Source organism: Protobothrops mucrosquamatus, unplaced genomic scaffold (assembly GCF_001527695.2).
Source record: "Protobothrops mucrosquamatus isolate PMUCROS unplaced genomic scaffold, P.Mucros_1.0 scaffold173, whole genome shotgun sequence".
Lineage (NCBI taxonomy): Eukaryota > Metazoa > Chordata > Lepidosauria > Squamata > Viperidae > Protobothrops > Protobothrops mucrosquamatus.
Window position 1 is genome coordinate 689,337 of NW_015386533.1, and position 12,857 is coordinate 702,193.

General features: G+C 39.3%; 1 protein-coding gene across 1 annotated transcript in view; it reads left to right on the plus strand.

Moving 5' to 3' along the window:
* ZC3H7B (zinc finger CCCH-type containing 7B) overlaps positions 1–12,857 on the plus strand; it is a 39,885-nt gene that overhangs the window by 14,328 nt on the left and 12,700 nt on the right. Inside the window, exons 9-17 of the mRNA XM_015813600.2 lie at positions 1,668–2,016; positions 3,466–3,524; positions 4,534–4,699; positions 4,776–4,937; positions 6,635–6,840; positions 8,337–8,437; positions 9,330–9,511; positions 10,555–10,640; positions 12,311–12,444. Of these exons, the coding sequence (XP_015669086.1) occupies positions 1,668–2,016; positions 3,466–3,524; positions 4,534–4,699; positions 4,776–4,937; positions 6,635–6,840; positions 8,337–8,437; positions 9,330–9,511; positions 10,555–10,640; positions 12,311–12,444 (1,445 nt within the window). The remainder of the gene's footprint in view (positions 1–1,667; positions 2,017–3,465; positions 3,525–4,533; positions 4,700–4,775; positions 4,938–6,634; positions 6,841–8,336; positions 8,438–9,329; positions 9,512–10,554; positions 10,641–12,310; positions 12,445–12,857) is intronic.

Consider the following 12,857-nt stretch of genomic DNA (forward strand, 5'->3'; position numbering starts at 1 on the left):
ATGGAGGACATTTGTGATGTGTATTACATAATGGTACACGGAATTGTTCATTATCTCAGGGAGAGAAAGAACTAGTGCAATTTTAATATTTGCAATTGTCAAAATAAAGATAAGCAATTGAAGACTTTAAGATTATATATTTCCTCTCCTTAGCTCCCACTTCCTTGAGTTACAATTAATCTTCGACTTATGATCACAATTGGCTCCTGAGCTTCTGTCACTAACTGATTCGGACATAAAGCATGATGTCATGTGACAGCTTCATTAGCAACTGCAATCCCGGCAGTCCCAGTTGCTATTGTGACTCCAGACACATGGGTCATTAAGCAGAGGGAGTTCCAGATAAGCGCAGGAGTGGGGTAGGTCTGGCACAGGTTGCACGTGTGCTTGGAGAGGTTGCTGCAGTGTGGCACAACCTCAAGGAGACCTGAGAAAAAGGGTGTGAGAGGCTGGGCTATCGCACTCTCGGACATCGCAGCACTGTAGTGCAAAGTAGCCCCACACCAGGAAGCACAAAGGAGCTTCTTGGCATGCTGTGGTTGTGGGGTTGTAAAAAATCCCTGAGCTGCAGTGCAGTGCCATTCCTGAGTCTGTAAAGGAATGGACATAGCCAGCTAAAGGTTATTAGGGCTTCCTAGTAACACTTTTCCCATTTCCCAAATTGTATTTAAAAGGGAGCTCTGATATCTGGTATAGGGAAATCCATCACTTAATGGTAGAGCGCGCCTGCATTTGCATACAGAAATTGCAGGTCTCAGTCCCTAACACATCTAGGCCATTATTAAAAGTAATACAATTTGGACAAATGTAATAGGTTATCTAACTAAAACTTTTGGAGCTCAGTCTCAACAGTTTTTCTTTCACAGCCAAAAAGCAGCCATAAAAGTGATTGTTGTCCATATATTCATCTTCATTTGATTTGTCTCCAGTTTATTGCAGTTCCTATAAAAATGACCTGGAATAGCTTACTGGTTGGATAGATGTTCAAGTTAATTGTTTTTCTGCTAGTCTTTTCCTTGAGTTACTATAACTTTCCAAAGCTTCTGTTCCCACTGGGATAGTTGGGCTATTGTGTGCTTGGTTCCCTTTGTTCAGTTATGCTACTTATTTCAAGCTTGCCCTGAATACCTGTTTAGCTTTAATCATGGTTAAATTGATGCCAGCATAAGCATAACCTGTCGTAGAGCTGTACTTTGGATTCAGAGACAAAAGGCTTCAGATTGTGCAGTGTCGTGAATGTAGCACTAGTCTGCAACTCTTCAAAGCAACTGCACATTTTTTTTAAGATTGCATAATAACCCTTCATAATTATCCCTCCATCCTTAGAAAAAGACACAGCTGGTTAAGGAGTTACAGGCAGTTCAAGCTCCATATACTCCGAAACATCCTTTTCCCTTCAGTCCAAAGCGTTGCACAGCCCTAAGTCATAAATAGCATTTCAGAAGCATTTGTTTCGTACTTGATGTTGCTGCCACATTGGAAAAAGTAATTGCGGACTAATTTTAGAGTGAACTGGTTTCCTGTGACATGTTGTCTGGCTACATTTTATCTTGCTTTACAGTGGTGTAGAAGTGAATCTGTTATAAAGTTCAATATGTCTGGAAATGTAAAGTAGGAAAGTCTAACTTCTCCCCTTTAATCATAACACATTTTATTTTTCCCCAAAGTCTCTTGTCCGTGGTGCCATTCCTGCCAATCTGCCAAGTGAGGTGCCCCAGCTCATCCCTGTGTTTCCAGGTGGTACTCCACTTCTTCCTCCTGTGGTGACCGCAAACATTCCAGTCTCCACACCGCTGCCACCTGCCTCCTTTGGCCTAGTGATGGAGGCTACAAAGCAACTCTCTTCTTCATCTGTTCTGGATACCTTTGAAACACCCGTTGGGGGCGGTGGCACGTCTCCTTTGGATTCACTGGATTCACTAGATCTGCTCCCATACACAGAGTCTCGGCTGGATATGTTAGATGCTTTTGGAACCAGTAGGGGATCATTGGATGCTTTAGATACCTTTACTGTTGGTAGGTATGGGAACTATTTAAGTAATGTTATAGCTTGTGACACAGGAAGAGCCAGTTCAGTGAAGTGATTAAAGTGCTTGCCTAGAAAGCAGGAGACTATGAATTCATGTAAGGCAATAGTCTCCAACCTTTTGTGGCTCGGTGGAGGTGGAGGGGGGGGGATGTTTCGTATAGACACATATGCTACTTTCACAAGTGCAGATTTGCACGGATGTGCACACTCGCCCACCACTTCCGCGGATTGGGGTTGGGGATCTCTGATGTAAGGCATGAAATCTGGCTGGTGACTTTGGGCCACACAATCTCGCAGCCCAACCCACTTTACAGAGTTGTTGTGGAGAAAAAGAGGAAGAAGGAAGAAATATTGTGTATATTTGCTGCCTTGTGTTACTTATAAAATAATAAAGGCAGGATAAAAACAATCTATTAAATTCTGCATCAGTATTTCATAAGGAGATGGCATTTCTGTGTCTGGGATCAGTCCCTCCATTGCTGTTTATGGTTCATTTTCCCATCTCCTACTCTTTATTAATACATTGTCTTTTAGTGATTATAAAATGTGTTGTGTCATTTTGTATAATATATATTGTGGTTCATGTTAAAAGTGTTGAATAATAAGCTTTAGGAGATCCATTGTTGTACATCAGTGGTCCCCAACCTTTCTGGCTCTGTGGACCGGCAGCAGCTGTGGGGAGAGGATGTGTCAAGCAAGTAGAGATTTCTTTTGCTGCATATGCCAACGGGACAGCTGACCGGATGGTTTTGCGTGTGCACGTGCCGCTTGCGCAAATGGAGCTTTGTGTGCTTGCCTGCTTCTTGCATAACCCAGTTCCCAATGGGCCGAGGACTAGGGGTTTGGAACCCCCGTTGTATATTTATAGACAAATCTGAAAAAAGTGCATGGTTTACAACAGGAATGAATTGTCCTGAAAACATTATATTTAATGCAGGCTATATCGCCCGGGATTGTCTACCATTGACCATGCTGATTAGAATGCTAGATGTTGTTCAGCAATTTCACCCAAGGCATGGCAATAAATTCCTCTCTAGAACTGAGCCATTAGCAGTGGAAGAATCAAGGCCAAAGCTTGGATAAATAAATTGTTCTTATGGCAGATACAGTAAAAGAAATCCTAGTGACAGTCCACCCCACTGTATGTGATAAGATTTAAATATTACAACTATTTCCCCCACCCTTATGTGGGAATAGATTTCCTGCCACTCATTTTTTGGACTTGGATATGAAAGTCATTTGCATTCTTTTCATAACGGTCCTTTCTAGTTTCAGGCTGTTGGGTTCCAGAATTGGGTTTCAGCCCTAAATATATGTGAAATTTGAGGAGTACCAAGAAAGGGTTTGTGTATAGTACTTCTTCCATAGTTGATAGGACGTTGCATAATTAATATTCACATAAATTTTAAATTATTTTTTTTCTCCCCATTGTTTAGAGGAAACCAGCACCCAAGAACCCCGCCAACCTGCTGGAATTCAAAAGTCACTACCAGTTGTGAGTAACCTTTTCTCTTAATTGAGAAGGAGAGAAATGCCTGTTACACTGTTTTCATCCAGGTCCTCAATTTCATTAGCAAAATATTGCTGTACTTCCATTTTTTAGCTTCACTTCCCAGTCTATTCAAAAGATTTTGTCAGAGTGATCATAAATTGTCTGAGTGATTTGACATTGGATGAGTAAAAGAACACTTTCCTTTTGAGTCTAAGCCAGGGGTCCTCAACCTTGGCAACTTTAAGACTTGTGGACTTCAACTCCCAGAATTCCTCAGCCAGCAAAGCTGGCTGAGGAATTCTGGGAGTTGAAGTCCACAAGTCTTAAAGTTGCCATGGTTGAGGACCCCTGGTCTAAGCCATTTTATGACTGAACAAATGAACTTTGAAACCTTGCAGGGGGGGGAATGTATATCTCTCTCTATAAGAAGAATGCTGCTTATTTTAATACTTGCTAATACTTTCACAATAGGAAAAAAACTTCTTTTCTGTGATATACTACATGTTGAAAAGGAAGCAGGTTAAGTTGATCATTATTGTTACAGGTAGTCCTCGACTTACAACAGTTCATTTACTGACCATTTGAAGTTACAACAGCACTGAAAAAGTGACTTATGACTATGTTTCTCACAACCGTTGCAGCATCCCCGTGTCATGTGACCAAAATTCAGACGCTTGGCAACCGATTCATATTTATGAAGGTTGCAGTGTCCCAGGGCCATGTGATTACATTTTGTGACCTTCTGAGAAAGTCAATGGGGAAGGCAGATTGACTTAACAGTCCTGTTACTAACTTAACAACTGCATGATTCACTTAATAACTAGAGCAAGAAAGGTGTAAAATGGGGCAAAACTCACTTTACAATTACCTCGCTTAGAAACAGAAATTTTGGGGTCAATTGTGATCGTAAGTCGAGAATTACCTGTATTTTTGTTCATTTGAAAAATGAAGAACCTTAGATATAGTAGATGTTGCTGATCTCTAAGGAAGCTTATTTTATTGTCTTTTTCAGGCAAACCAAACTGGGTCAAGTACCCACACCACAGTACCCAAAGTTGTAGAGTTGTTTATGTCTCAGCCGGAATTGGTGATGTCCAACACAACTCTGCTTGTGAAGAATCCCTTGGTGTCCACTCACATTTTCAAACAGGCCTGTCACATCTGCTATCCCAAAACAGGTCATCTGCTTATGATGAAGATGGCCTCAGATGATTAGCCAAACTGGACTCTTGTTAATATTGTCCTCTTTTGTAGGTCCCAAAGCTGGTGATTATACTTATCGAGAAGGTCTGGAACATAAGTGCAAGCGAGACATACTGCTGGGCAGGCGTCGTTTATCCGAAGATAAAACATGGAAGAGAATTCGCCCACGTCCAACCAAGACAAACTTTGTGGGATCCTATTATCTATGCAAAGGTGAATTGAAGAAAGAGGAGAATGTAGTAAAATGCAGACTGTTTCGTGAAGGAGGAAAAGTTCTGTGCAGGGTGGGCTAAAGAATGTGAGGACAATACATTATTAATTTTTGTCTACTTAATCACTGTGTTTACTGATTGTAGGGATTTATAAAACTCTCTTAAAATTTCCAGGTATTAAAGCTTTTAAAACTCAAACTTGAGAGCACAAAAAGTACTCATGCTAGTGGTAAAATTGAAAACTTGCATAATGAGAACATTCAGGAAATATTCCACTGTTCGTCTAATGGTCATGGTGAGATTTTAATTTAGTAATATTTGATGTGGAATGTCATACATTCTTAGAGACAATCCAAAATGAGAGAATCCAAGTTAAATAGTCAACGTCTGTGAAGTAGCTATGGTACTTGAAGTACCTAACATTGTCTCTTCTCCCCACTGAAAGTAAATGCAAATAATAATAAATAGTCAATACTTTGTTGCCCTTGCATCATGATGTAAGGATTGACACTGGTGAAGTGGGAACCAACAATTCTCAGGTTTGACAGAACCATTGTGAGAATTGAATAGGGGCCTCCCAATCAAAAGGCTAGGAAAAGAACGGCCAAATGTCTGACTCAAAAGATGGGAGGAAAAGTCTTAGGATTTAAACCCTAAGGGCTGACACTTATGTATAAGACTTGATTTCTGTGTTCTCCAATATTTGTAATTTATTTATGTATCCTGCCTTTAATATTTTTACAAATAACTCAAGGTGGCAAACACACTTAATATCCCTTCCTCCTCCTATTTGCCTCCACAGCAAATAGGGTTGGGCTGAGAGAGAGTGACTAGCCTAAGGTCATGCAGCTGGGTTTCATGGCCAAGGTGGGATTTGAACTCATGGTCTCCCAGTTTCTAGCTTGGCGCCTTAATCATTAAACCAAACTAGTTCTACAGTACAGATCTTACGTTTATATAAAACTTTTTTCTTGTTTGCAGTAAAACAACTTCTCTACATGGGTGAAGTCAGCTTCTTCTGTTAGCAGCTACTGAATGCAAGATTGAGTTTCAGGAGAATAAAGGTTTATTGCCGTAATTGATATGAAATCTGGCAAATGTCTACATACATTTGCCTGAGGCAGCCAATTAGTGTGTCTCAGTGTAGGGTAGGCTCTGTTACCATTAAAACCATTCATGCTTAGTCAAGAGGGGCTGAATGCAGGTAGATCTTGACTTACAACCATTTGTTTAGTGACCGTTCAAAGTTACAATGGCGTTGAAAAAAATGACAAGATCGCTTTTCAGACTTATGACTTGCAGCATCCCCATGGCCTTGTGATCAAGCAAAGTCAATGGGGAAGCCAGATTCACTTAAGAACCGTGTTAATAACTTAACAATTGCAGAGCTTTACTTAAAAACTGTGGCAAGAAAAGTTGTAAAATGGATCAAAACTCGCTTAACTATCTTGCTTAGCGATAGAAATTTTGGGCTCAATTGTGATCATAAGTCAAGGATTATCAGTAGTAATAGCTTCAGTAAATTTCATCAGGGTCTTTTCATCAGGATCTTCTTTCATGAACTTTTCAGTTTCTCTTTATCAATTTGTGAAGCTTGGGGAGGGAGAGAAGGAAACAGTATAAGGAGCAGCAAGAGACCTTAGTTCTGATTCTAGCCTCCACTCCATGTATGGTGGTCTGATGTTTGTTGCTTTGTAGATATGCTTAACAAGCAGGACTGTAAGTACGGGGATAACTGCACCTTCGCGTACCACCAGGAGGAGATCGATGTGTGGACAGAGGAGCGAAAGGGGACACTCAATCGCGACCTCTTGTTTGATCCACTGGGTGGGATCAAACGAGGTAACCTGACTATTACCAAGATCCTGAAAGAACACCAGGGCATATTCACCTTTCTTTGTGAGGTATGAAATAGGCAATGCAGGCATACAAGATTGTATTTTCATGATGATGTCAACTGTGCCTTTACTAATTGCTTACTGGATTACATCATAGGAAAACTGGTCAATGCCAGTTTTTGACATTTGGGTTTTGAAGGTAATCATCTGAAGCCCACTCACTGTCACCTTTAAATTGAGCTATGAACAGAAAAGGCTTATGTGAGAATGAGTGACATTGTTATTTCTTTCCATAAAAGTTTATGGTCAGCCTAGGAAACCAATCGGAGTTGAAGACTTTTTTTAGCTTGCACGTGGGCAAGCATGGTTTGTTTGTTTTTTAGTGATTGGTCAGAGAACCATTAAGTAGTTCACTCATTGCAATAAACTACAGCTTGCTGAATAAACAGACTGGTGATCTAGCTGTATTCTCACAACACATGAAACACATTACTAAATTCCAACCAAATCACATGATGCCTTGAGATTGTTATATTTGGCTTCAGAAGACCTGTTGGTTTTTTTCCCGTGTAATTGTTTTGATCTACTATGTTTGAGATGACACAGAATTAGAAAGGATATAGCTAATACTGAGAAGATAGAAATAAAATCAAAAATAGATTAGATAAATTGATTGAAAATAATGATATTTAGTAGAATCAAATGCAAAGTACTTTGCTTAGAAAATAAAAAAATGTATCAGTATAAAAAGAGGATAGTTAGCAAGTATCCTATTTTGAAAAGTTCCTGAAGTCCCAATTTCCAAAGTAATAAATTTTTCTGCTATTTGGTATTCCTCAAACCTTACCTTGTATTTTGATAATTCTAGCCATTGCATTTTAAAAGATTTAGACAAAATAGGAGAGGTTCAGACAACAGCAGTGAGAAAGAACAAGACTCTAAGACAGACATGTCAAACTCGCGACGTCACGTGACGTCGCGTAACATATCAGGACTGTTTTGCCATTGCCGGCAATGGGGTGGGCGCTGCTTCTGTGTGACGCATCCAGCCACTAGGCTGGCAGTTTGACACCCCTGATCTAAGACATATGAAGTGATATGGAAATAATTCGGAATGTTTAGCCTTCAGAAATTTGGGAAGGGATGTGGTGGTGCTCTTCAAATATCTTAAAAGAGGTCACATACAAAAAAAAGGTCAAGACATGTCTAAGTTATTGTGGAATTCAATTTATAAAATAATAGACTAAAGCGATAAAAAAGCAAATTCTGACTGTTAGAAAAGCGTCATAATACTAAAACCAGGTAGATATCTCTTAGAGATATGAGCAGAATCTAGGGTCAATGACAGAATGACTCCTTTCACTTCTCTGATTCTGCGCTAGAGCCTCCAAGTGTCAGTTTTTGTATGTAAAATGATCTATATTCAAGAATTGGAGGGAAATGTATATTTTTGTAGGCAAAAATGGAAGTATATCGAAAGAAAATGTCATTGTCTTTTATATAAATGTGCAGAGCAAAAAAGTCTAAACTATTTATATATATATATATATATATGCTTGCAGATCTGCTTTGATAGCAAACCCCGAATAATCAGCAAAGGGCTCAAGGACTCTCCAGCAGTGTGCTCCAATCTAGCTGCAAAACATAATTTTTATGATAATAAGTAAGTGAGTTGGACCTGTAATATATAACTGCTTATAAAAGGCAAACTGAGCTACAAAGTCACAATAATATTTCTTCTATAAAGGGAACAATGTTATGCTATTTTATAGGAATGTTGAAAAGATTACTCATTCCTGATCCCACATGCTTTATTTTGAGCTGCTCTGATTACTAACTAGTAGTTTGAAGTAACTTCATATACTGTAGCTATGCCTATTTTAATCATCATACTAAATAGCTTTAATTTGGTTGAAATGCTTTTTTTCAAGAGGCTAGTAATCCTTAAGCATTTTACTAATTTATTAAGATATATTCCATTTGCTTCCAATGCATTGTTCTCACAATCTGTTTTCTAGTACCCTAAAACAAATAATTTGTAGTTTAAATTGTAATTATGTTTAAGGGAATAACATCAACAGCAACTCTAAAAAACAATTCTTGATGTACAATATAGTTGAAACCACATAGACAATTATAGGGCTGGGGGTTGAGTTGAGAGGTACCTGGCCAACATTTAAAACATCTTTTTCCTTTGTATTAATAATGTAAATAATATTGTTACTAGTATACAAGGATCAGTTATGCTAATATCAGTCATAACACTCGGAGAACTTAATACAAGTACAAGTACTAATATAACCTGATCTAAAGATGCACATAAGAAGAGATGGCCTAGAGAGCAAGAGTGGATTCACAGCATCTCCAAAGCTGGATGATGATAGCTACTCAGATTGAACTAACCCGCTCATCCATCACTATCCCTTCCCTCAGTAACTGATGAGTGGAAGTTACAAACTGAAAAATGGCTGTTTTGTCTCAGCTCTACCTTTAAATGTTCTTAGTAAATGGCTTTTTAATGAGGATTGGTATGAAAGAATCTCTCTTTTTTGCAGGTGTCTGGTTCATATTGTTCGTTCCACCTCTCTAAAATACTCTAAAATTCGCCAGTTTCAGGAGCATTTTCAGTTTGATGTCTGCAGGCATGAAGTGCGTTATGGCTGCTTGCGTGAAGATAGTTGCCATTTTGCTCACAGCTTTATAGAGCTTAAGGTTTGGCTGCTGCAGCAGTATTCTGGTGAGTAATCACTTGGCTGGGACTGTCTAGAAGACTGCAGGAAGGTTAGATTCAGGCTTCAGTGTGTGCACTGTTTCTCTGAGCTCCCCCTGAGAATGTCATCCAGAAATTGAAGAAAGGCAAAAAATGATTTTTAAAAAATTATATGTACAATACTCTTAGTTATAGAACTGCATGTGTCCTCTAACACGATTGGGTCCAGTGGGACAACCTTAATTAATACATGCATGATTATATAATGAGAATGATTTGAAGGAAGAGTTTTAGTTATGAATATTACAAACTTTGCAAAAAGTATTTGCTCTAAATAGGGTCCCTAATGAGAATAACTGGGGATCAAAGGACTGCGTTTCAGACATTTGGCTTGTGTGCCTTGTAGTAACACTTTTGCAATGATTGTGCAGAAATGAATAAACACAGATATCAGCAGAACCATTTTCCTCTCCTCTGTTTGTAGCCTTGAACACACAATATTTTGGCCATTATTAGTCCTCTCTATTGAACTACATAGAAATCAACAATTCTAGACAGTGGCTTTGAATGAGTTTGTGTATGTAGTGAAAGAGAAGGTAGATCACTCTACTCCAGTTCTTGAACTTGCACACCAAAAGAGTAGGTCCTTATTAGAACAGTTACTATAAGTGATAATAAACATAATCGTTGACTAATTTGTGTCTTCTGTAGAACATTGTAGAATGTGCTTGGGGAATTGGTTTGGACTGAATTGTTAGAATCCTTTTCTGTAGCGAGACAATGCTCATCCAGTTACTAGCTAAGGGCAATGATTCCAATACTAAAAATTTATTTTTAAATTTTAGGTGGAAGATATATTGTACAACCTCTTATGTACATTTATGAAAAATTGTTACTATTAAATGTCATTTTCTCCAATATTTGCTAATATATAGTGGATTCTTATTAAATTCAGGAAAAGGAGCATCTCAGAAATACTTGATTCCTCACTGATAGAACAAAGCAATGAAAGAGTTTTTACTATATTATAATAATCTGTTAAATCTCTGAAGCTACTTTTGTCATCCTAGGAATGACCCATGAAGATATTGTACAAGAATCTAAAAAATATTGGCAGCAAATGGAGGCACATGCTAGCAAAGCCAACAACAATATGGTAACCTATCTAGTTTTATTTTAATCCTTATAAAAAGTAGAATTGCATGAATAGATTAAAGGAGTTAAAAACCCATCCAACAGAGGCCCCCACCATAAATCAATCCCAAAGTCTGAAAACTTCTGAATGTCCTCAGGTTGGGAACCGTTGGGTGGAAGGGGTGGTGTCATTCCGGATGGTAGGAACCTTGACAGAGAAGGCCTGCCTTTTAAGTTCAGCAGATGACACTAGGGGGGACCTGCCCACTGTACAAAGCTCAAGGGCAGAAACAGTAAGAAATAGGCAGTCCTCCAAACCCAGTCTAACTTTAGCGGCTGCCCATTCTTGTACCAACAATGCTTTTCTTCTGAAACCAAACAAGGCCAGCCTTAAAACAAGTTTTTCCAAATTACACTTTTGAGATATAAACTATAATCCCTAGAACAGGGCTTTTCAACCAGTGGTACGGGTACCACCTGTGGTACATTGGCACCTGGCAGGTGGTACGCGAACATCCTAGAAAAGTGGTAGCAGGGGAGGGGAATGAGCTGAACCAGTGGCAGCACTACACAAGCCTGAGCGAGAGATGGCTGGAGCTGCAGGGCTGTCAGGGCTCATCGGAAACGCCAGGATCAGCGCCAGGCTCCAGCTGGAGCTCGGCACTGATCCTGGCGCTTCTGCTGAGCCCAGAAGAAGCGCCGATCAGCTGGAATGTTGCAGCATCTCCAGGGTCTTGTGATTTACATTCAGATGCTTGGCAACTGATTCATATTTATGACGCTCACAGTGTCCCAGGATCATGTGAAGTGACCAAAACCTACTGCAACCACCCAGCAGACGGGGGAATAAAAACCAAACCCCCCCACCCCACCCCCGCTGCCAATCCTCAACAGAAATGCTCACAACAATGGAAACCTCGGACAGGAGGAAGAGCGCTGCCGGGCGGGCAGGCGGGTGTCTTGCTTGGTTGTGGCTTGGGGGGCACTTTTTTCAGTGCCATTGTAACTTCAAACAGTCACTAAGCAAACTATTGTAAGTCGAGGACTACCTGTACTTTATTACTTTTTTCCTTTTTTTTTTTTGGTCATCAAGTTTTTGACACCTTGCTAGGCGACTGGTGGTACTCGGATATTGCCATATCCTAAAAGTGTACAATGGGTGAAAAGGTTGAAAAGCCCTGCCCTAGAACTTCCAGCTTCACTATTGATCAGGGAATTCTAGAATATCTGGAACATATCTGGACGATAGGAGATTGAAGAAGACTGGCATACAGTAACACGCTTCTAGATGAGATTTTACCATCCTGGAATCTCACTGGATGTACTGCTCAATTTCCATCATTTAGTGGAACATAAAGAGAGACCTCTGTCAGGAATTGATACAAAAAGCATTTTGTATTAAGCATCCTAAAGAGAGTAGTTTTGCTTAGTGTATGTATGTATGTTTGTGTGTGTGTGTACACACATACACAGTACATGTGGTATGTGATTCTGTGAATTTTTATTTTCAGTCCTACATGTACAGTTTCTTCAGCTTCTCACTTTGCAATGATGGGAAATTAGCAACAAGGATTTTTATCTTGCTGGATTTTTTTATAGCCATGTTTTGTTGTTTGCTTTTTTCATAAAAGAATATATTCTAGAACACAGGTTTCTCAGTTAACTTTGTTTTCTCCTCCTTCCTGATTTTAGGCATCTGTCAGAACTCCCATTTCCAACACTTTTGACCTTCAGATGAAATTTGTGTGTGGCCAGTGTTGGAGAAATGGACAAGTTGTGGAACCAGACAAAGACCTCAAATACTGTAGTGCCAAAGCACACCATTGGTAGGTACCTTTTCCTTGTCTCCTTTCTCCTCTCCCTGCGATGTAGAACCTCCTCCTGCCATTATTTTGGTATCTTATGTTGAAGTAACTGCTCAGTTTTATTTTTTAGTGCAGTCTATAAATATCCATGACTACAGTAGATGTGCTGCCAATAGCTTATGTGGTGCTGCAATTTTGTTGCTCAGTTAACATTGATGAAAAGTTTAGTTTATTGTAGTTTAGTTTATTGTATTTATATCCCGCCCTTCTCCTGGTGGACTCAGGGCGGCTTACAGCCAGTTAAAAAACAGAGCAATTGATACAAATATACAAAATTTAAAATAAATTAAAAGATATATTTAAATAGGCCTTTTCTTATTTTAAAAGTTGATTAAAATCCAATTTAAAATATCCCTAGGCCAGTCCTGCCAGCT